Source organism: Hemicordylus capensis, chromosome 15 (genome assembly GCF_027244095.1).
Source record: "Hemicordylus capensis ecotype Gifberg chromosome 15, rHemCap1.1.pri, whole genome shotgun sequence".
NCBI lineage: Eukaryota > Metazoa > Chordata > Lepidosauria > Squamata > Cordylidae > Hemicordylus > Hemicordylus capensis.
Genome location: NC_069671.1, coordinates 14,066,348 through 14,089,041, shown reverse-complemented (window position 1 = coordinate 14,089,041; position 22,694 = coordinate 14,066,348). Strand labels below are relative to the sequence as shown.

At 43.1% G+C, this 22,694-nt stretch overlaps 2 protein-coding genes across 13 annotated transcripts in view; one reads left to right on the top strand and one right to left on the bottom strand.

The window, feature by feature from the left end:
• Positions 1 to 18,163, bottom strand: part of IFT81 (intraflagellar transport 81) — a 51,551-nt gene extending 33,388 nt beyond the window's left edge. The window contains exons 1-11 of one of the 7 annotated variants that reach the window (XM_053279644.1): positions 18,010 to 18,163; positions 16,119 to 16,283; positions 15,537 to 15,640; positions 14,237 to 14,417; positions 12,816 to 12,905; positions 12,019 to 12,084; positions 11,586 to 11,696; positions 10,825 to 10,909; positions 8,455 to 8,618; positions 3,815 to 3,910; positions 1,711 to 1,857 (exon numbers count right to left, since the gene is read on the bottom strand). In XM_053279644.1, the coding sequence (XP_053135619.1) occupies positions 1,711 to 1,857; positions 3,815 to 3,910; positions 8,455 to 8,618; positions 10,825 to 10,909; positions 11,586 to 11,696; positions 12,019 to 12,084; positions 12,816 to 12,905; positions 14,237 to 14,417; positions 15,537 to 15,640; positions 16,119 to 16,262 (1,188 nt within the window). In that variant the 5' untranslated portion in view covers positions 16,263 to 16,283; positions 18,010 to 18,163. Of the gene's footprint in view, positions 1 to 1,710; positions 1,858 to 3,814; positions 3,911 to 4,859; positions 4,996 to 8,454; positions 8,619 to 10,824; positions 10,910 to 11,585; positions 11,697 to 12,018; positions 12,085 to 12,815; positions 12,906 to 14,236; positions 14,418 to 15,536; positions 15,641 to 16,118; positions 16,284 to 17,064; positions 17,216 to 17,706; positions 17,727 to 17,774; positions 17,841 to 17,942; positions 17,982 to 18,009 lie in introns of those variants that run through there. The other 6 variants (XM_053279647.1, XM_053279648.1, XM_053279645.1 and 3 more) reach the window with 6 other exon arrangements.
• P2RX7 (purinergic receptor P2X 7) overlaps positions 1 to 22,694 on the top strand; it is a 104,020-nt gene that overhangs the window by 62,112 nt on the left and 19,214 nt on the right. Inside the window, exon 1 of one of the 6 annotated variants that reach the window (XM_053279657.1) lies at positions 22,383 to 22,543. The exons of the other annotated variants lie outside the window; for them this stretch is intronic. Within the exon in view, the coding sequence (XP_053135632.1) occupies positions 22,419 to 22,543 (125 nt within the window). The 5' untranslated portion in view covers positions 22,383 to 22,418. Of the gene's footprint in view, positions 1 to 22,382; positions 22,544 to 22,694 lie in introns of those variants that run through there. 6 annotated transcript variants of the gene reach the window in all.

The following is a 22,694-nucleotide window of genomic DNA, read 5'->3' as shown; positions in this document are numbered from 1 at the left end:
GTTCCTAACCTATCTAGGGTATTTACTCAAAAGAAGAGTGAACATTAAAGAAATAAAGGGCTTGAAAAGGGGGATTAGGGAAATGCAGGGCCTATCAATGGCTGCCAGTGGCGACCGCTAAATATAGCCTTAATGTTCAGAGGCAATTTACTTCTGAATACTACTTGTTTAGGGGCGAACGACAGGGCCGCCTTCCGGCTTTGCTTTGGGCTTCCCAGAGGCATCTGGCTGGCCACCGTGAGAACCAGGATGCTGAACTAGATGGGCTTGAGTCTGGTCTGATCCAGCAGGGCTTCTCTGGGGTTTCTTTAGAGGCGCTCATGTCCAAGCTCGAGCCCTTCTCTCAACGCAATGCCACCTGCACCTCTGCTTCTCACCCCGTCCCTCGCGCCAGCCTGTGACACAGCCATGAACTCCACCTCTGCACTTGCCAGCTTCCTGTTCTGCCACTGTCCTTAGTTGGAGCAGTTTGGCCACTCAACAGATTGCTCCCATCGGCTGTGCTGACAACGCGGAACATTTCTGTGTACTTTACAAGACAAGACCGCGAATGCACCACCGATAAGAGAACGTGTCTGTGGCTCGCTCGCTTGCCGTCTTGCAACACTTTGCTGCTGGGTAATGTGTCACGGCTTTCTCCCCAGCAGGAATGTGGCGATGACTGCCCGCCTTCAAATTTTACTAAGACAAAGGCTTCAGAAGGACTCTGAGGCTATCCAAGAGGAGAGGCAAAGGTACTGAAAACACCACCACAACAGCACACATGCTTGTGAGTTCAAAGAGCATGAGGGGCCTAAACTTCTGTGGAAGCTCAGCGTCAGAAGGCCGTTTTCCTTGCAAGACACTAATCTCAAGAGTACGTCATCTAGTTGTCTTATGTTGCAAAGACGGACTGCTAAAGCCATATTTGGTACGGGGAACGGTGCCTTTCACATCCGACAGGGACAACAACACAGCTGGGATGGCCAAAACCCTCCTGCTGCTGCTTCCTCCTCAAATTCCCCATATTGCACACCCGGCATCTCTCTCCCTTCTGACATTTCCCCTAATCACCCCACAGCTTTTCTTCCCCCACTCCTGACTTACAATCCACAGCAGCCCCATTGATGGCTGCTGCCACCAGTGTTCCCTCCAACAAGGATCCCTAGATGTTGTTGACTTCAACTCCCATAATCCCCAGTCAAAGGCCACGGAAGCTGGGGATGCTGGGAGTTGTAGTCAACACCACCTGCAAATCTCTGTTAGAAGGAACAGTGGCTGCCACCTCCCATCTGCTCCAAGCTCCCTTAGGCCCAAGGTGCGGCTGTGAGGGGAGGGAACGGAAGTTTCTGCCGACTACCTCGGAGCTGGTCTCCAAAGAACAGTTTAGTCAACCACAAGGGCAAAAGGTAGCACGTGCAGCCGGTGGCACTTGGAAGTAAGAAATCTGTGCCTAGGCCAAGATTAAGAAATCAAGGAACAAGGTCTGGCTGTCCCATACAGGGCTTTGGCCGGGATCGTCTGAGACATCAGCCTTCAATGCAAGGCAACACACCACTTCAGAGGCCAAGGGGAGTTCCTAAACAGTCTGGCCACTCACACTGCCTGTCTGTACAATTCTCAGGCTGCACACAAATCCAAGTGTCACCGGATCAGAGTATTGCTGTGTACCAAGTTCAGACTCATTCACAGCCTTTACATTTGCTTTCCTCCCACTGGCCTTGAGCTTACCTCATCGCCTTTCAAGACTTCCGTGCCATTCAACTCACGGGCTTGGTTCGACTTTTGCAACATTTGCCTTTCTAAGTTGGACATCTCCTCCTTGGCAGCCTGAAGTTCTTCTGCCTTGGCTGCCTTCTTCCGGGAAATTATGGAGGCCTGCGGGGTGATTCAGATCAATCATCAGATTCAGATCAATCATCATCATTATGGGAGTTTAAACCTTGTGAAGGGTAACATGGCAGGAAGAGCCAACGTGATTGGGTGCAGGAGACTGGCACAGTTTGAGATTTTCAGACACCAACCCCATTATTACCACAAGGAAATCTATTTATATTTGTACCAGTGTTCTCTGTAACAGGGATTCCCAGATGATGTTGACTACAGCTCCTTACATCCTCAGCTGCAATGGTCTTTTGCTGGGGATCATGGGAGTTGTAGTCAACAACGTCTGAGAATCCCTGTTACAGGGAACATTGATTTGCATCTAATTTTTTAGCAAGGATTGGTTCCCAAAGCTGCTTAGAATTAAAATGCTCGTAAAAGTATAATATAATTAGAAAGGTATAATATAATTAAGGATATATTGGTGGGGCGCAGTACTCTTCTGGCCCCCGACTACTCAGTCCTGGTTTCAGGTTCTTCCCTTGAGAGGGAGCAGGCAGAAGGTGCTACAGGTGGACACAGGGGCTGGCTGATGGTCACGATACTAACCCACAGAAGCAGCCTTTCCATCAGTCCAGAGTCTTCTGACCCCTAATAAAATATATCGTTCAAGTTCTCCAATGGAAAACATGGCAAACTGCACACTAGAAATGGCAGGAGCACAAAGATATTAATTCCTCATATTTTCCTCATAAAGGAATTATTTTCTGCATTATTTTCCTCATAAAGGAATTATTTTCCTCATATTAATTCTTCATAAAGATATTAATTCCTCATATATACTAGCACTCCTGAGTTTCAGCAATTCTCACAAACCTTTCATGGCCTGGTTACCCGAGACAACGTATGTATTTAAAATATTGTTCTCCTGCCTTCCCACAATGGCTCAGGGCAAACTTACAGCACTTAATTGGAAATGCTACCAGGGATCTTATACCCACAAAGCAGGTGCTGAGCTGTGACCTCCACCCATCACACTTCAGCGGGTCTGTATGCTGCTATTGTGCAGGCAGCAGAAAGACAACATGCAATTTAACAGCAACAGACAATATCATGAAAGATGGTTGTTCATAAGTAGTTCTGTGTCATTTGGGTCTCCTCAGGATAAAGAAGTGTTTTTCAAAAAGGGAAATTTAAAAGCCATGGGGAATTACTTGTATTATCGCTAATATGGCAAACCAAACATTGCCTAATATCAAAAAGAAGAATTAGCACTGCTCAGCTGTACTATATCGAGAACCAAACTGCAATTGAAACATACAGATTAATATTTTGTTACATTTTTTAAAAAGCACATTATTTTTACATATTTTAAAACAGATCAAGCAACAGGATAGTCGTTTTTGGAATAGCCTCCTCTTGCTGGTTTAAAAAACCCTTTGTATTCTATCTACCTAAGATGACTCAGACCGGACATTTTCCAAAGCCTTTGCTTCTTCAATCGGGGCCCACGGTGACAAATTGTGTTAAAACACACATGGTGATCTTGTAAAGCCGGCTATAGCGTCCTGCAGAGCTGAGCGGAGGAGACTGCCATATGTTTTTGACTAAGAGGAGCGCTCTGAATTCCTGGAATGGCTCATTCATGGGACGTCAGCACTTTATATCAGGAGCCAGCTGGTCTCCTGTACCAGCACATAATGTAGCATTCTTAACCTTGTAACATATCGCTCACTAAACCAACAGGCTTCAGTTCACATTTGCAGCCGAAAGCCAGAAACAATGTATTTTGACCCCTGATTTTGGAGCCTCAATGCGAGTGAGCGAGCACACACACAGACACACGCGCACACACAACTGAATCACATGACTGGCAATAGCCTGTTAAAATTTGAATTTTGCTGGTCTCTTAATATGTCTCTACAGAGTCTCACACGCTATCAGTCATCACTTGTAAGTCTATACCAAATCAGTTTCCTCACATGCTGCCGTGCAAAGACTGTGTTCTTACCTGTTGTCGGTACATTGAAAATTTACTATCAATTGGTTCGTATTTCATCATCCTCTTCTCAATCAACTGATTGATTTCTGAATTGGTCTCATTGATCTGGAATAAAGAATTAAAACATGAGCTAGATCTATAATTTGAGAAGAGAGAGCAAAATGTAGTCATTTTAGTTCATTATGACGAAGCACTTGGGAGACAGAAGTAAGTAGCAGACAGAGGTAATAGATTCAAATTGAAGCGGCGCTACAGGAAGTTTGAGTGACTTTTCCTAAACTACATATGGTGTTTGGGGAAAAGCCAATAGCAACCACCCCTTATTTAGGCATCTCTTCAGGCTTCCTGCTCAGTGAGAAAAAAACCTGCGTTCAGGAGCAAACTCTGTCCAAGCCAAAGCGCAAGGAGGCCAGTGGACTGTTCTGCACAAACGCTCATTTTTGTGAATCTTTCATTCAGTCCGCATAACTAAGCATGTGCTGCCTATGTGTTCCAACATTGAGACAGGACTAAGTGCTCTGGGTGAGGAGTCTGGCAACGCAGATGCAAGAGAAAACAAAGTTTATTATCCTTGCTCCTGAAGCCCCTGGGACCTCTCACCAGCACCCTCATCCCCAAACAATACCTTGGATTAACTGTATTCTTTGTAAACTGTCTTGAGACACTTGTTTTGACGGTATAGAAACGTAACGCTAGATCAGCATTTTAAATCTTCATGCACTCTAACTCCTAGCCAATCACTGGAGAACCCCTATGCTACAGTGGTTAGACTAAGACTGAGGAGACCCAGTTCCAAATTGCTATTAAGCTCACTGAGAGACAACGAGCCAGTCACTAAGTATCCAACTTCACAGGGCTGTTGTGGGGATAAAATGGGAACGAACCCTCTACGCTGCCCTAAGCGCCTCAGAGGATGAACAGAATAAATATCTGCTGTGCTATTGACTTCTGCTTTTGAGAAGCACACACTAATCCCATTCACCCAATTTCTGGAATGTGCCATGAGCCCTTGAGAAAGGGCAGGATATAAAACCATTTGATCAGAGATGCTCACCAAGCCAACTCTTGTGTGGATGCCCATTTTACTCCAACTGGTGCTTCTTCCTAGCTATAAGTGGCATCAGGCCAGCAATGCTGCTTCTGCTTCATGGTTATATATCGGAGGAACCTTTCCTAACTCATAGCTTGTCATACAGCAGTGTTCCAGAACCTGACATCTCCCTGTATCTTTTCAAATGGGTTTAGTCGCTCCTCACTGCCTAGAAGGGTCTTGGTTCAAATGGGCTATGGAGTTCCATTATGTTTACAAACTCTCTCCAACATTCCACCAAAAATAATGTCTTTTGGGAGAATTCTGCCCTTCGTAAGACCTTGAGTTAATACATAATGGCTCAGGACTCTCCATTCTTTCAGTGCTTCATGAATAAAGACATTGTGTCAAAAGGACATTTGCAGCGCCAGCCTATGAATACAAAATGGGCACCCCAGGATAATCTCCAGGAAGCCCAACGTTATCCTGGGATAACCCCCAGGATCTATTTCAGGGCATTCAAATGATGCACAGGCAGCTCTGTTATTTTAAAAAAACACGGGGGGGGGGGGAGTCCTTGAAGTACCACACACAATAGTATAAATTAAATAAAGGCATGACAGGGGATCAGTTACCCAGAGTCATGTGAATGTTCTCTCGACATGAAGACCACAATGATATAAACGTGGAATATTAAAAGACTTGGCACATGGGGGGATACCCTAGGTCAGAAAGCCTAGGGTATCCCCTCCAGGGGCAAAAGAAAAGGGGCACCACTTTTATCCATTACAACTTTGAGCCAGATATCCTAGGTAACAATTATAATAATCTCAGTGTAAATTCAGTGGGGGAGGGGGGCGGTCAGCTGTTTTATTTCAGCTTCAACTAATAAAGGCCCAAGAGTAATACAGCTGGCCCTCATTACCCACTGTTTCGCGTATCCGTGGACAAGTCTTATAGAGCCAGTTTCTTTATCCGCGGGGCAAAAATAGGGTTGTTTTTGCCTATTCACGGTTACTGAGTGACTGGAAATAATTTCCAGTGTCACTCCCGGCCACTATTTTACAACACGAAGCAGTTCTACGGCTCTTTCTGTTAAAACAAACAAACTACTTTTGGTGAATATTTGCCAAAAATTCAGCCAATTGGGGGGTTTTCAGGGGCATTTCTGGAGCCCCAGAGAGCAAGGTACTGTTCATTTCTCCTCTGATTTCTCCTCCCTTCCCACATTTTTGGCACTGTGTGTAGGAACCTAACCCCAAGATTCCAATAGGGATACGTTTCCTTTATTCGCAGTTCCCGTACTCGTGGTTATAGGCAAGAATGGAACCCCTGCGAATAGTGAGGGCCACCTGTATGCTTTATTTGAGCTGAGCCACTCTCGTTCGTAGGTGGGGCGGGAGGGAGACAATGTCTCCCCATCGGCTCCACTTGTGAGAGCTGGCTCACGATTTGGGTGGAGGAGTTCCATATGAATGCACCAAGCGGGCCACTCCACTGGAAAGAGTGCAAAAGCCCACGGACGTAGGGACTCTGTGGGCGTCTTGATGCTCACACAAGGTCTGGACTGGTGTGGATGACTACAAGCTGGCAGGCTTTTAAAAACTCAGTTCCAAAAAACTGAATCACAGGGCTATTTTAAGATGTCAAGGTCTAATGCCTGGTTTTAAAATCTCCAAGGAACACAGAGCAAAAGGACACGGTGCTGATGACCTGCTCCAGCCTATATAGCCCATTGTGACTAAGTCCCATTAAAAGCAGTGGGACCCTGGTGAGCTCTGCAGCCGACGCATTGTGTTGATCTCACTGGCAATTAGCCACAACTAATATAAGCAGGCTTGGCACATCCAGCTATGTTTCATACCTAATCCCAACATTATAGATGGCAGATCATCAACCAGGAATACTCTAAAAGAGCTCCCAGTTAAAAAGAGACAGCATGCTTCCTATATATATTTTAGAAAGAGACAGAACACCACATTTATTACTAAATAGATAAATAAATCTGAGAACACTTGTAATGGTGCCCTTGGAGGGGAAGGAAGCAGCACATGGCCAGGCAACGGAATCTCATGCAGCAGCTCACCTGAGAGACAGCTGCTGCACCTGGCACCTCCTCATTTGCCCTTTGACAGTGAAAAGACCTGCAGGCCTAGTAGACAGGAATAAGGACCGTGCAGCCAGGCAATCAGGGATGTGATAGAGGGCGAAAGGAGACCTAAGCTGAGGATGTGCTTCTCCAGAGCAATGCCATATGTTAGGGGAGACAGAAGCAGCCATAAGGCAACTATATCTTATATAAGCTGCCTTGGATGGAAAGGCAGGATAGAAATAGAAAATCAACCAAATAAATAAATAAAATATTGTGCTCTGTGAAAATATTGGTGTAGCGCACATAAATGGGGAAGAAACCCCCCTGTGCCTTGGCAAGGAAGGATAAAATGACTTACTGCCTCACAGGGACCAATTTTCACTGTGTAGACAGCCCAGGACAGCTCTTACCTACTTTCCCACACAGCTGATAAATGTCAAAGCAGATCTGAAACTTATTCAGCATCATCAGTGTGAAATTTTTATATTCGGTCCTACCCATCTTTAGCTTTTCCCTAGGTAATTAAGAAATGGCATTGCAATCACAGATCTTAGCGAGCAACTCTTAACAGATCTAGGGTTTAAACATTTCAAGTGCTCCAATAAGAAGGCAAATCAATTTACCAGCTTTGACTGCCAAATCAACCATCATATTGCCATCTAAAACAAATCAAGAAAGAGGGAAGTCTAAAACATGTATGCTATTCCTCTCAGACCAATACCAACCACATTCAGCATGCAAATGAATGTTACTCATTACTGTAGAAACTTCCAGCGCCTAATTCTCCACTTCACTCCAAAGGGACTTTTCTTCACATCCTTATGTATTGGAATAATGATTTTTTTAAAAAATGCAAAATCCAAAGTGTAATATCATTTCCTAATTAGCTTTTGAGTAATGTCTGTGTGGGGGTTTTAATGAGCAGCCTGAAGTTTCTTGAAAAAGACGCATAAATAAAATTTCATTTCCTTAGGATCTGAGGCACAGATCAGAAGCTAAAACATTTAAGGGCATAGTGATGAAGATAAAATCAGTAACAGATAAAAATTCTGACTGCCAGAAATCAGAAGGTATATTGGTATAAGGTCATATACTTTTAAGCCATGGTTCAACACCACCTAGCCCACCCCCAAAACAGAACCAATTTGCTGTAGACTGAGAACAGTTCTGTAATGGCCTATTTTTATGAGTGCCAATAAAGCATGCTTTCTCTGCACACCCCAACCGCTGCAAACAAAACACAATCACCTCCAACCGTAATTCAGAGTACCACCAACCAAGGCAATCTTCTCCCGCAAGTCAGAGTGAGAACAGCTGTCCTCCACAGACAGCCCCACACAATGCAAACTTAACACCACTAGAAGCAATTAAGGAAACAAAGTGCATAAGGAAAGACAATTTTTTAAAAAAGCCATCAGTGATGACCTAGCTACAGATAATCGGTTGGCACTCTTTCTCTGCTGCTAGCAACATGCTTTCTGTAGCCAAAGAACATTTGTAGGATTGAATTTCTTTCTGTCAACATACTTTGGTTTCAAGTTCGTTGAGATCGGATTGGCCAATCGCCGGCTCGGCAACCACTTTCTGCAAGAGATGTAGCAATTGCTTCTTCGTTTCCAGTTCCCTGGGAAATTTTTCAGAGACCAAGTATGAATTGAACTTCGTCTCCTCTTCTAGTCTCTTCATTAAGCCTAGAAATGCAAAACAAACCACTACATGTCTAAACAAAGTAATGAGGAGGGCAATTTGGTTTTATACTATAATAGCTGTAATTGAACCTAAACTATTTAGCAGCCAATTACATTAATTTCTGTCCCAACTAGCAAGGAGAGTCTCCTGCCTTGCAATTTAAACAGCATATGGATAAAAATACCATCTAGTAGCATATGGTGTGGCAAACGGTACAAGTCTTCTCCTTCAGACAGGCTTTTACAAAACTCTCAAGTAAGGAAAATGTAAGATATATTTGACCTGCCCAAGAGACAAGTGCCATAAATAATGTCTGAATAATGTCTCTGGACATGATTAGATAAGTCATATTTTAAAACAGCCAGATGTTTAAGAAGAAATACTGAAGGACCTGTGCTCAAAATCTTTCCCACCAGAAACCAGAGAAGTTAAAACATGGAAATGAACAGCTTAAGTGCACAGAACGGAAAAATGATGGCTAGCCTACTTTAGATGTTTCATGGCCACAGTAAAATGTTCCAAGGGATTCATCACATGGGAAAGAAGCTTTTTTTTTTTTAGTAGCTTATTTGAACTTTTTTCAGAGAACTTTAGCAAATTCTCAAGCCAGAAATCGAAGAATAAAGTGCCTGTGAGGGCTTTCCATCACATACTTCAGAATCTGTTGTTGGGTTTAAAAACAAACAACAACAACACAGTAATAGTAATAATAAAGCTTTTATTTATGGAATCTAAATGCACAGAAAGCTGCACACTGTGCTTGGCTCAGGGCCCTAAGCTTATTTGCATTATATTATGCCAATGGCATAGTTACATGCGAAATGCTATTAATAGCCATTCATCATGTTTTCCGTTCAGATATTTTTATTGTTGCAAGAAAGGTTCAGGAAGAGTGAATTAGTGGCTTGCTCAGACATTCAGGAATTAGGCGCCCTTCATTGCTAGACTGTACTAAAGACTTGTTCCAGCTAGAGATCTCAGTACTTATCTCCATACATGAGCTGATCAATGCAGAAAGCCACACAAAATTGCTTGTAGCATGACTCAAGTCAAACCAGCACTTTTGAGATCTGGAGCCCAGAGCCCGCCAGAGTTTATGTGCATGTGTGTACACACACGCACACACCTGCTCCAAAATAAGAGAGCAGTAAAGGCACAGGTTCAATCTGGAAAATGAGAAATCAAAAGTTCCATTTATCTGAATGGAAAATCTCTTCATTTATTAAAATATGTATTTGCTGCCCTACAGCTAGCAAATGCTCAGAGTAGTTTACAAGACCATAAAACAAATTCAAATTTGTAAACTGCGAGAGCTGCCTCTCTCTGGCAAGATCTGATAGTGTCCAGTCAGTGTCTGATTTCAGGAACAAGGCAGGGCTAATGGTATGGGTCCTTCTCCAGCCAGTTGTTGCCCTCTTTCCTAGCCAGGAGCCAACTAACTGGGAAAGAGACACACAACTAGCCTGACCATGTAGCTCCTCGATTCACATTCTATCACTACTGCCTACATGGTAGCATGTTGGATGGGCATTTCATTCCACAATAACTGCATCCTGCCCTTCAAGGAGCCTACTTTGTGAGGTCAGGCAGCTGGCTACCTGAGAGAGGGGCTTTCTGTGGTGGCACCTCCATTACAGAACTCTCTCCCTCAACTTGCTTGCCTGGCACCATCTTCATTTTCTTTTAGATATCAGATGAATCTTGTCATGTTCTTGCACAGTTTTAGAGGTACAAGAGATCATTTCCTGATTTTTAGCTGCCATTTTCACCTGCTGCCGGCATTCTGTGATTTTATTATATATTTGATATTGTGTGCTGTTGTTTCTCCTGCTGTTGTAAGCTGCCTTGAAGAAACTTGCAGCAAAAGGCAGAATATAAATTCTATAAAGAAGAATATGAAGCAGGAAACAAGCGCAGTTTTTACATTTGGCTTGATTTCAGCTGGCGAAGAGGATCAAAAGGTTACCATAATATTATTCCCAACAACAATGAAGTCATGGGTAGTCAATATCAGTGTTCAGGTCACAAAAAACAACAACACCCAGAACTTTAGAAATGTGTATATTCACAGTTAGTCGAACTTTTAAAATGAAAATGTAAATTCAGGATAAATTATATCTTTCTCTGGCTTTTAAAACAGTCCTTCTGTGATTTTTGGCAGTAAAGAAGAAGCAGCGGGCGGGGGAACGTTTTAGAACTCCTACTTACTTTCTGGCTTTGAATCCACGGCTGCATGACGCATATCCTTGAGCTGGAGCTGGACTCTCTGCAGCCTCTGCTCTGCATGAAAAAGCTTAGAAAACAAGCACAGATCTATTAATAAGTTTATCTTTTGAAAATATATACACTTATAATAATTTTAAAAATGCAAGCCTGGGAGGAAACATCTATGCCTGCCCTACTGAAAGGATTAAGAGTGCACACAATGTATCCCCTTTCCCTCAGCTATTAAGGGAAGTAATAAGAATGCACTTGAACAGCAGATCTGGCAAGATAACACGGCAACTTGCTATAGTGGCGAGTCAATCCAGTGGCAAACTCTGTATTGGCCAAGCAAGCAGCTAGAAATTTCTCTTGGAGAGGTCAACACATGACCACACTGCCCTCAGATGAGCACACTGAGGTTTAAGCCGCACTGCATCCAAGGGTTCCCTTTTCAAGATCTTCATTTCAGGTCAAATCCCCCAACCCCTGCTTTTGAAGAGCAGCTGGCCCTAGCAGACCAAATACCCATCTAGTCCAGTATTCTGCCTCTAACTGTAGGCCATCAGCTGTCCCCAGGAATTCACATGCAAGGCATGGAGTCAGTGTCCTTCTGCTTTTGATTCCAACGTCTACTTACAGAAGCACACCTGGGTTTACATCCCCAATACCCCAGAATCTATTCTTATGAGTTTATGAAGCAGTTTACAGTTAACTATTTAAAGAAATTTCCCTTAATTTCCCTTTATCTGCTTTTGCACAGATACCTGATTTTTCTGCTCTTGCTTCTGCTGGGCAAGAGATTCTTCTCTCTCTTTTTCTACTCGAAGCTGTCTTGCCGTTTCAAGCATCCGCTGATGATTCTGCACTGTCTCCACCTACAGCAAAAAGATAAGCAGTGCAAGCTAATCGACACATTAGCCAAAAAATCAATGAGGGCGATTGTGTGTCTCACAGATTCACACCACGCTTCCTTGCTGTATGCAACACTTCTTAGAGCTGACACTGAAGTGTTAGGCTGAAGGTCTTTAAACATTTTGGACAGGCGCCCGAGAAGATTCCCTTTCCTCCTGTTAGCCATCTGATTCCTTCCCCTGACATGAGCATGTTAGTCTTAATCCTTGTTTGCATTCCACAGTCAGACTTGCCAGCCAAGAGTGATGATACCCAAATGACACCGCCCTTGGTCCTTATACTTACCCGTTTCTTAAGACGTTCCACTCTCTTGATCAGCTGCTCCTTCTCCTCTTCCATGGCAGTGATATCCTAGAAAGTACCAACAGAAAATTAATGAAATGTAGTAATGGGCCAAAGGCAGTTATTTTTCTATAAGTTTGGAATTACTAAGAGAAGAAGCTGGCTCATTATGTCAGGATAGTCATATGACTTAATCGATTATGTTAAGATTCTCCCCTCATCTTGTCTACTATAGCCCTTTTGACATCAGGAGGCAATGCAGAGAGAGGGAGTGAAGCCAGGCCCTTATTAGACTTGATGCCTGGTGGTGGTGAAGTTCCACCCAACCATAAATTAAGTCTGCTATCAGGTGTTATTTCTGAGGAAAGGGGGGTTATTTACAATCAAGCCTGCAGGCAGCAGTAGATCACTCTCAAAGGGGCAACACCAAAGGGAGAGGATTGAATGTTTGGAATCATCACTTTGGAGATGGAGCAAGAGCCTTCTGTTGGTTGGGTCTCTCCAGTCTCATGTCAAAGTTTTTAGCTGGTGTTATGTATTAATCCTCTAGTAAGAGTTATTGCAGTTAGATGAAGCTACAAGGTGAGAGCTAGTTAAGCCTCTTGAAGGAAACTTCCATAGGAGGGTTAAGAAACCCCTTTAAGGTAAGCCCTGTTTTGGGAAAAAGAAAAAAAAGAAAAAAGAAAGAAAAAGGGGGGGGGGAAGGAAAAAGAGAAAGAAAACAAAAACCAAATTCTATTTTTAAAAAAGGATTCTATACTGTACACTTTAAAGAATTTCTATATTTTCTCTCTTTTTACCTTTCGTATTTCTGCAGTTGAGAAACCAGATGTCTTGAGCTGTTCGCATTCTTTATGGAGGTTTTTGAAGGCTTCCATCAGCTCTTCATACTGCAGGAACAAAAAAGAAAAAAGAAATTTTTAAGATCAGCACTGTGATCTAGTGAATTCTCATCACTGTATTACTTATGTTCTCAGTAGCACTTGGGGTCCTCCCTGTGAGCTCAGGTGAGTGGACAGGTGAGCTGACAGGCAACAACCTCTCAAATTATTCTCAACTGCAAACTGCAGCAGGGCCTAGAAGCAAAGTCCAAGCCATGTTGACTCCATCATGAAGGAGTACTAGCGCAGAACAAAGGAAACACATAAAATAAATATTTGCAATGACAGATAGCCAAAATAGTTGATCTCCGGCCATAAAATAAATATATTGCACATATAAATAACAGGTATCATTAGCAAAATCTCTTGAACTTCAGCAGTGTCTAAACAACCTCACATGGTCATATTGTTTTAAGCATGGTATTTTATTACAGTTTCTATTTTGGACAAGCCAGTAGATTATTTGAATGCATTTTACATAATGGAAACTGCAGAGTTCTATCTTTATACAAATTAGGAGTGGCACACACTGAATAAACACACAATCTGCATTCCTTTCTCAAACTACAGCTTTTGTTTAGTTATTTAATGATAAAATTTGTATATTGGCAATGGGGGAGGGGGGAATACTTACTTTAACTCCCATGCAAGGCCAGGAAATATTTGCTGCATTACCATCAGGCACATGCGTACACTTGAAACACCACCAAGGCTATGCAATAGGTCTGCTGCCATTTTACATAAGCTCCATCTTTTTATTTTATTTTTATTATTTTATTTTTACATTTTATATCCTGCTCTTCCTCCAAGGAGCCCAGAGCGGTGTACTACATACTTGAGTTTCTTTTTCACAACAGCCCTGTGAAGTAGGTTAGGCTGAGAGAGAAGTGACTGGCCCAGAGTCACCCAGCTAGTTTCATGGCTGAATGGGGATTTGAACTCAGGTCTCCCCAGTCCTAGTCCAGCACAACACCACACTGGCTTTCTTAAGGGGCTTTCAGCAAGCTCAGGGAAAATAGTATGTGTGTGCGCACATACAAGAAGAAAATATGCTTCCAGACAGCACCAAATGTTATTATCACTAGAGGGGCGAGGCTTTTCACTTATGCAGGCCAGATAGAAAGCAGCTCTTTGCTCGTCTATAGGTAGTCAACCTGGCCTATCTATGATTTGAACATTTTTTTGAATTCTGTTAAAAATGGCATCAGCTCATATACTTTTTGCATGACTCTTCTGGTCCAGTGTAGGCTCACAGCCCATCGAGGAGATCTGCCAGCAAACTCACTGTTTTCAGTTATTACGGAGTACTATATGTGTAAGAGATATATTGAAAATGCTACCTGTCTGTTGGTATCAGCAACTGTATCCTCCTGAAGGAACTCAACGGGCACGTCTACTTTGATTAGGAAGCGTGCAAGATAGGCTCTTTTCTTGAGCTCGGTTGTCCGCTGAAGGAGCCAATGCAAGACCGGATGAATTACAGGCTTGCTTCCAGTAACTAAGCCTTGGCGAAACGTACTTCTATATAACAACAGTAACAAAAGCACATCATCAGGATCCACTAATGCATCTCAGAAGAAAGAGGTCTGAAGCAAAAGAGAAGCAGCAGTGTTGGCTTTTGTCTTCAGTGTCTATCAGAAAATCTAGAATTAACTACACTACATATTTATATGGCTCTTTTTTCTAGCTGCTCAAAGTGCCTATCCCCACTGTAGTATTTGGCAAGACTGAAAACTGGCAGGGATTCTATTTATTTATGCTAATGTCTGGGTAGTTCTTATCCCCCGTTTTGGTCCCGAAGAACCCTTGAAGTGACTTACAAACAATTCTGAGCCCCACAGGGTAGGGCTCCTGATACTCCATTAATCTTAAAACCAGAGCACCCTCTAGTGTCCAATGCAAGGTACACAGGGAGCTGTGATGCACAGTGCTCTCCAAAACATACATTCAGTCTTCGATGTGGAGATGGATCAAATGAGTGGCTGATCAGAATGAAAAAGAATTCAGTACAAATAAGTTGGTATGACACATGGAGTTAACATCAGGCTGCTCCTGCAGATGATAATGTTAACAGGCTTCCGCAGATATATAAGGCGCAAAGAGCTTTTAACGTGGTGATTCTCTTTATTTAGCGGGGGAGAGTAACTGGCCCTATCCACTCCCAGCGCAGGACCAGTGACTGCTGCTGGTGTCTGTTTTAGGTTTCTTTTTAGATTGTGAGCCCTTTGGGGACAGGGAGCCATCTTATTTATTTATTTCTCTGTGTAAACTGCCCTGAGCCATTTTTGGAAGGGCGCTATAAAAACCAATCAAATAAATAAATAAATATAAAAGAGCTTCAATCCTAGCTGTATTTTAATATATATTTTAATTTTTTTTACATTTTATATCCTGCTCTTCCTCCAAGGAGCCCAGAGCGGTGTACTACATACTTAGGTTTCTCCTCACAACAACCACCCTGTGAAGTAGGTTAGGCTGAGAGAGAAGTGACTGGCCCAGAGTCACCCAGCTAGTTTCGTGGCTGAATGGGGATTTGAACTCGGGTCTCCCCAGTCCTAGTCGAGCACTCTAACCACTACACCACATTGGCTCTTTTACTATTAAATAATTTTACTATTATAAAAGAAAGAAAATACTTACAAGTCATTGGTACCTCCTGGAGGTTTATATTTAAGAATACCAAGAAGGCTTAACATCCGCTTCGCTGTCTGCTCTGGCAGCTCTTCCCTAATGTCAACAATATGCTGAAAAGTTTAAAAATAATTACAGTATAATTAATAAGAAAACTTACTTACACAAGCACAGCAAGGCTAGAAAAATAAAACTTTATCTGCCCACTGGTATGCTGGGGAACCTCTATAAACGCGAAGTCACATATATAACTAGGCAGGCTTAAGTCAAGCCCATATTGAGGTCATTCACACAATCAAAAACTGTGTTCTACCCGGGATTGGGAGCTGTGTGTGCTTCCAGTTTTTGGTTGTGTGGAAGCAAGGTAGGAGGAAACCTGGGTAACTTTTCCTCTTACCTTGCTTCCACACAGCTCCCAAACGCGGGTAGAACACAGTTTTTGATTGTGTGAATGACCTCAATATCTTCCCTTGCTGTCAAGTCTCACAACCTGGTCCAATGTCATGTATAACTCTGCACAGCATCAGGCTGTCCATCAACTATACAAAAGCCAGCTTTCTCTAATATGAATATCTTAAAGCCCATTCTTACCTTTGGGTCGATCTCACCGAAAACGTCATTGAGCAGCTGCAATAGCTGCATTGATTCCAGCGAATCAAAAGTTATTAAATTGAAGTTTTTCTTGAAGGGCTCCTTATTGAGTTTCTCAACAATGAATTTAAGTTGGTCACTCATAATGGCACCCTGGAAACTAACCTGCAGGAGAAGAAAGTGAAGAAAGCTTTATGAAATGAGCATCCCAGAATCTGTACATCTTTAAAACCCATGCGCAATGACCCACATTGAGAGGAAAGCAGTTCCCCAAGATGGAGACCATCTTAGCTCCCAGTGTATTTTGCCTTTGCTGTGAGTCTGAGAGCTGAAATGCTTTGTAGCAACCTCTTTAGAAGCAAAAATAGACAGGCTGTGAGATCCACATTTTTGGTTCTAGAAACAAGAGCCAGGTGAAACACGGTGTGCCTCAGTGGGAGAAAGTCCATTGTCTCCTTTCACCCATGAGCCATACACTGAGATGACCGGCATGTACAAATACAAACCTACATTTGAGTTACTACAGATCAGCGATGCTTTCACTAAAATTGCCCAGCAAAGCTGCCCAAAGGCCCTGCTAAAGATAACTAATTCATACTCATATTAGAACCTAGGAACAGCCCTGCTGGATCAGGCCCAAGGCCCATCCAGTGCATCCAGTTTCACACAGTGGCCCATCTCAGGGAAAGCGCACAGACAAGAGCTGAGGGCATGCTCTCTCTCCAGGAAGTTTTCCATACCAGGCTTTTAGTTCACATCTCCTCCAGAAGGGAGGTGTGTGTTCACACATGGGCCAAATTTACCCTGAAGTCCCTGCGAGCTATCGGGGAGCACTTCACACACAATTTAGGTTTTTCATTGTGCATTAAGAGTGTAGCCCAATTTATATCCAAGTTTTAAAATTCCACTTTTTTGTGTCGGTTTTTTGGAGCAATTTCGAACTCACAGTAAAGCCGGTCAAGCCCGCTATCAGCTCTTGCTGTTCCTCTGGTATTTTACAGGCAAGGAACTGAGAGGTAAATGATGAACACAAGGCAGAGGATTATTTTGTTTTTTGTTGCTTGGGATTCCACTTTCTACGGCAAAAATAAATAAACAAACAAAAAAAACCACCAAGGCATCTATTTCTTGCCCTCACTCCAGTTTACTATCCCAGCTTGACTGCAATTACAGCAAGAATGTATCTCCCCACTATAAGCAGCCCAGAAAATGGAAAGTTGTTTCTGCCCGCAGCACAACCCCATGGCACACATTCCTCTTGGGTTCCCATCATCATCATCGCCTTTCCCTTTGGCCTTTCTGGTCTTTCCCCTCTATCGAAGCGTAGTGTGTTGTCAGCTCCTCAGAGGAAGAAGATAATCTTGCTTTATTATTACTTAGAATGGCATATTATTACGAACTATACATAACTATATTATTATAGCATTAATAGTGTATTATTATTAATTACTATGTTAACTATTAGCTGCTATATTATTACATTAATGACATTATTATGAACTATTTTATTATTATAGGATGAACTATTTTATTATTATAGGATGAACTATTTTATTATAATCATAAAAACGTTTTAACAGCAACGTACTGCGGTTCGTTCAATAACACTGCAGACTAATAAACAAAATTTAACATGTGAAGAAGCCCCAGTCCCACCTTGTAATGGAAGACACCAATTACCTCCCCCCGCAAAAAAACCCTTCCTGAAATGATGCCCCAACTGCCCCCCCCCCGCCCAAGCGAGACCCGGATGCTCCCCTAAACCGCTCCATCGGGGGCAGGTTGCCATGGTAACCCCAGCCTTTGTTTTCCTTCAGGCCGTACCTCACCCAGGGACCATGCCCTATAGTACCCATCTCCTCCTCCCACTGCCGTCCACCCCATTCATTACCTCAGCTATCACATGAAACGGCCCCCTAAATCGCCCCCCCCACTCGGTCAAAGAAGCTCTCGCCTCTCGGTTGCCAAGGGCCTTGCTAGCGGTTGCTAGGGCGCGGACGGGAGCGCGGCACTTCCTCTCACGTGACCCACCAGGCGGTGGAAAAGAAGGCAGGCCTGCGAAGAACAAGGTGATGATAGAAGCAAGAAAAACCCAGAGTGACCCAACCCGTGGCCGTTAGAGGGACTCTTCGGGTAAACTTAGATCACCATCTTTTTCACCATTCGGTCGGAAGTGATGGTTGGTTGCCCATAAGACCATGAAGATATTTTTTATTTCTTGCGTAGCTATGCTTTTGCACACACAGAAAAGGGGAGCTTTCTATTTATTTATTTATTTATTTATTTATTTATTTATTTATTATCAGATTTGTTCATCTCTGGGTGGTTAACCATAACATAAAACAAGTTAAAACATATACAAAGCTTAAAACAATTTAAACACTTTCAAAGGCAAAAACAGATTAAACCATTTACAATGTTTTCTAGTAAGATCTCTAGCCGAAATCTTGCTTCAACTGGAAAATGTGGCTTTAAAGGAAGTAAGATAAAGTTGCTGGCAGCAACAGAGAAGTGTGGCTCTCAATTTGTATCTAAAGTTCAGGCTGAGTGTCACTCTAGTTATCTGAGACCTGGGCCATTTTTAGAGGGGGTCAATTACCCCCACCCCACCCCCACAGCCCCACACATACAGTGGGCCCCCATCCAAAGTATGGTTCACTCTTTGGAATGATCAGATCAGTCCTTTTCATTCAAGATGGTAAAATTATATTCAGTTGAAATATAAGGCCAAGGGTGAGTAATTTGGGTTTCCCCACACACTCCATTTACTGGGCCATTGACTCCAGTGATGTCTTGTCTTTAATCTGCACATTTCATCAATGTATGGCCCATTTGAACTTAACTTTGGTGCTGGAGAAGACTTTTGAGGAAACCATGGACAGCCAGGAAAACAAATAAATGGATCATAGAACAAATCCATCCAGAATTCTCACTGACCAGGCTCAAACTATCCTACTTCGGACACATTATGTGAAGACCCAGCTCCCTTGAGAAGTCCATAATGCTGGGGAAAGTTGAAGGAAAGAGAAGAAGAGGACGACCAGCAGTAAGGTGGATGGACTCGATGAAGACGGCAATGAATGCACCACTGCGAGACCTGAAAGGCCAAGTCAAAGACAGATAATCCTGGAGCGAATCTATTGATGTGGTCCCTAAGAGTGGACACCGACTTGATGGCCCGTAATCAATCATCATCAGTCAATGGCCCATTAAGTCATAACCTCCTCCTAGCTTAGCTAATAGCCGGAGAGTCACGAAGTTGGCATGCCCCCACCCCGAGGAGAAGAAAGATGGGCCCCTGGGCCTTGCCTTTCCCTCCTTCCACCCGCCTGGGAAGAGCCAGGCTGAGCCAGGGTCTCCACACGAGCACCTGCCACAGACAGCTCCAAAGCCCTGACCCAACAGCTGATCAGGGCCCCCTAGGACGACATTGCTCCTGCAAAGACTTGGAGCTGGGAGCTATCCGCCCACCCTGCGATCTTTCTCCTGTGTGAGTTCCCACCATTTATTTATATTTTTTTCCTCCAACCAATCACATCCCAGGAGGAGGTGCAAGACGCCTCCCTTCAATATTACTGGCTGGATGTCTGCAAAAGTGACCAGTCAAAGCAACAGAACTTAACCCCAACCTGCAGTCTCCATTGTTAAGCTTCCAAACATCTGCATATCCAAACATCTGCATATTTAAGCTGTGTTGCTATGGTGACCAAACTTTCAAGCATAGGAAGACACACATTTTGCTTGTCTCGGGGATTTCTCCCTCCCTCCCCCTCCCCTTCTGGACTCCACAGAATTGCATCAATTCTGCAATTCTGCTTGCAATTGCAAATCACGCAAAGAACACACCAGACTGAGCTGTCCAACTCTCCTTTGCTGACACCTGGGTGGATTTGTGGAAATCCACCCAGCAGACATTTAAAAACAAAAAAACACGAAAGTGCGAGTAAGCTGAATTATCAGCAATGGCCCCTCCACACACATCAAAGGAAAACGTCAGGTTTTCTTCAAAAGCTGCTGGAAATACAGGATTTTAAAAAGCTGTACTTCAGGCTAAGCCAGAATGCCCAGCCTCGATTTGGGGGGAAACAGAGTCATGTCTGTACTGGTCCAGGATAGCCCGCAGAGATGTCAGGATACATACAACTAATATGTGGACTGGCATAATCCAATCCGGAGTGGATTTGAATTAAAAGCCATGTGTGTTAAGCCTCCTGGTGATTCAAACGTTGTGCATTGATGCCCCCAGTGGGTTTGATGCTCACACGACATAGATGGTTGCCCCCAAACAACAGAAGAATCTTGTGGCGCCTTAAACTCTAACACATTTGTTTCAGCATAAACTTCCATGGACTGAAGATCTATCAAGAGATGTAAACTGGAGTATTGTAGACATATCCTCAAAGAAATAAATTATCAAATACCACAATTAATGCTAAAAGGAAAGCTAGTAGGAAAAAGATCTTGTGGAAGGGATGGATGAATGACCTGAAAGACTGGCTAGAAATGGACATAGAAGATAGCCACGATTCTAGGGACCACGATCGATGGTTTTTGCTGGCCACCAACCCCCCAATCGGAGTAGGCACATGAAGAGAAAGAGAATAGAATTTTGTATTAATGAACTTGCAAAAGGGAAGTAAAAGAGCGGTTTGGCATTTGTAGGTTTTCAACTTCAAACGTTATTTATTTGAATTGCAGTAAATTTGAATCTAAGAACAACAACAACAACAAGAAGAATTTATTTACCTTTTCAACAAAAGCTTCCAAAGTGGTTTACACAGAAAAACAATAAATAAATCAGATGGGTCCCTATTCCCAAAGGGCTCACAATCTAAAAAGAAATGCAACATAGACACCAGCAACAGTCACTGGAGGTCCTGTGCTGGGGTTGGAAAGGGCCAGTTACTCTCCTCCTGCTAAATAAAAAGAATCACCACGTTAAAAAGGTGCCTCCTTGCCCACTTACCGGGGTAGAAAGAGAAAGATCTTCTGCTTTTCTTGGGCATGAAGTTGTTTTTGAATTACTGATCTGATTACTGAGTGTTAAAGATCTGCTGAGAATAATAGTTAAAATCTGATTATTATATTCAGAATTTATTCTAAGAAATACAAAATAAAATTTAAATTTTAACTGAGCATATCCTGGTGTAAAAGGTAGTGCATGCAACTAATTTCTGTGGCAGGACTGCGTACACAAAATTTGGTATCTGTAGGTCATCAGGAAGTATAGCTTTATTTTACAGAAATGAACAAACACATTCTTCAAAATTATTATTATTACATTTATATCCCGCTCTTCCTCCAAGGAGCCCAGAGCAGTGTACTACATACTTAAGTTTTTCTTTCACAACAACCCTGTGAAGTAGGCTAGGCTGAGAGAGAAGTGACTGGCTCAGAGTCACCCAGCTAGTTTCATGGCTGAATGGGGATTTGAACTCGGGTCTCCTCGGTCCTAGTCCAGCACTCTAACCACTACACCATGCTGGCTCTCAACCTGTTATAAAATATAAGATAGATTTGGATTCATATCCTGCATCCCCACAAATCTTTAAAGGCAATTCAAAATATAGAATATATTTACATCTTATGATTTGAAACACATTCAGAAACTACCCCAACGGTTTTTCCCCTCTGAAATTTGTATGATACACTGTGACCAGTTGGGCCTTCGGCATGTTCTCAATTTATAGTGTTAGGAATGATGAGAACAGATTGACTTTTATTTGAGTATCACTCTGGTTACATTTCCCCCATCCCCCTGTAACCTCTGGTTATGTTTCCCCTCTGGTTACATTTCTCCATTTCCCCAAACCAGGTTCCTGGTTTGCATTTGAAATGGGGACTACATATGTGTAAAATATTCCCCTCAGGGGATGGGACTGCTCTGGTAAGAGCATCTAGGTTCCAAGTTCCCTCCCTGGCAGCCTCTCCAAGATAGGGCTGAGAGAGACTCCTGCCTGCAACATTGGAGAAGCCGCTGCCAGTCTGGGTAGACAGTACTGAGCTAGATGGACCAATGGTCTGACTCAGCATTTAGTAGCTTCGTATGTTCCAACGCAACATGCTTTCCTTACAAGAAAAATGATATAAATAATTTTAAATGAGCAGTCGCGCTGCGTTCTTGTGATCAGTTTCTCTGTGTTTGCTCCTTTTCTACATCCTTGTCTTACTGCTCCTTTAAGTGGTGTGGTTTTGCTGCTTCTCTCTGTGTGTGTGTGTGTGTGTGTGCATGGCAAGAGCCCAAGCAGCTGCAGTTCTGGGAGCGGGTGTGTTTTGAAAGAAAGAGATCGTGTCTCCACCATGGCTGGGTGCTGCAGTCTGAGGAATGTGTGCGAATATGAAACTTCCAAAGTGGTCCGCATCCAGAGTGTTTACTATGGGAGTATCAAGTGGGCCATTCATGCTGTGGTCTTCATGTACGTCTGGTAAGTTGGAAAGGCACGTTGAGGTCATCGAGCTCTTGTGGAGCAAACAGATCTGGGGGGAAACCTTAGGAGGCGATTCCTGTGGAAATCAGTGGGGCGGAGGTTGGCAGCTTGGGGTCAGCATGGCTGGAAGCAGCAGAGTGCATCCTAG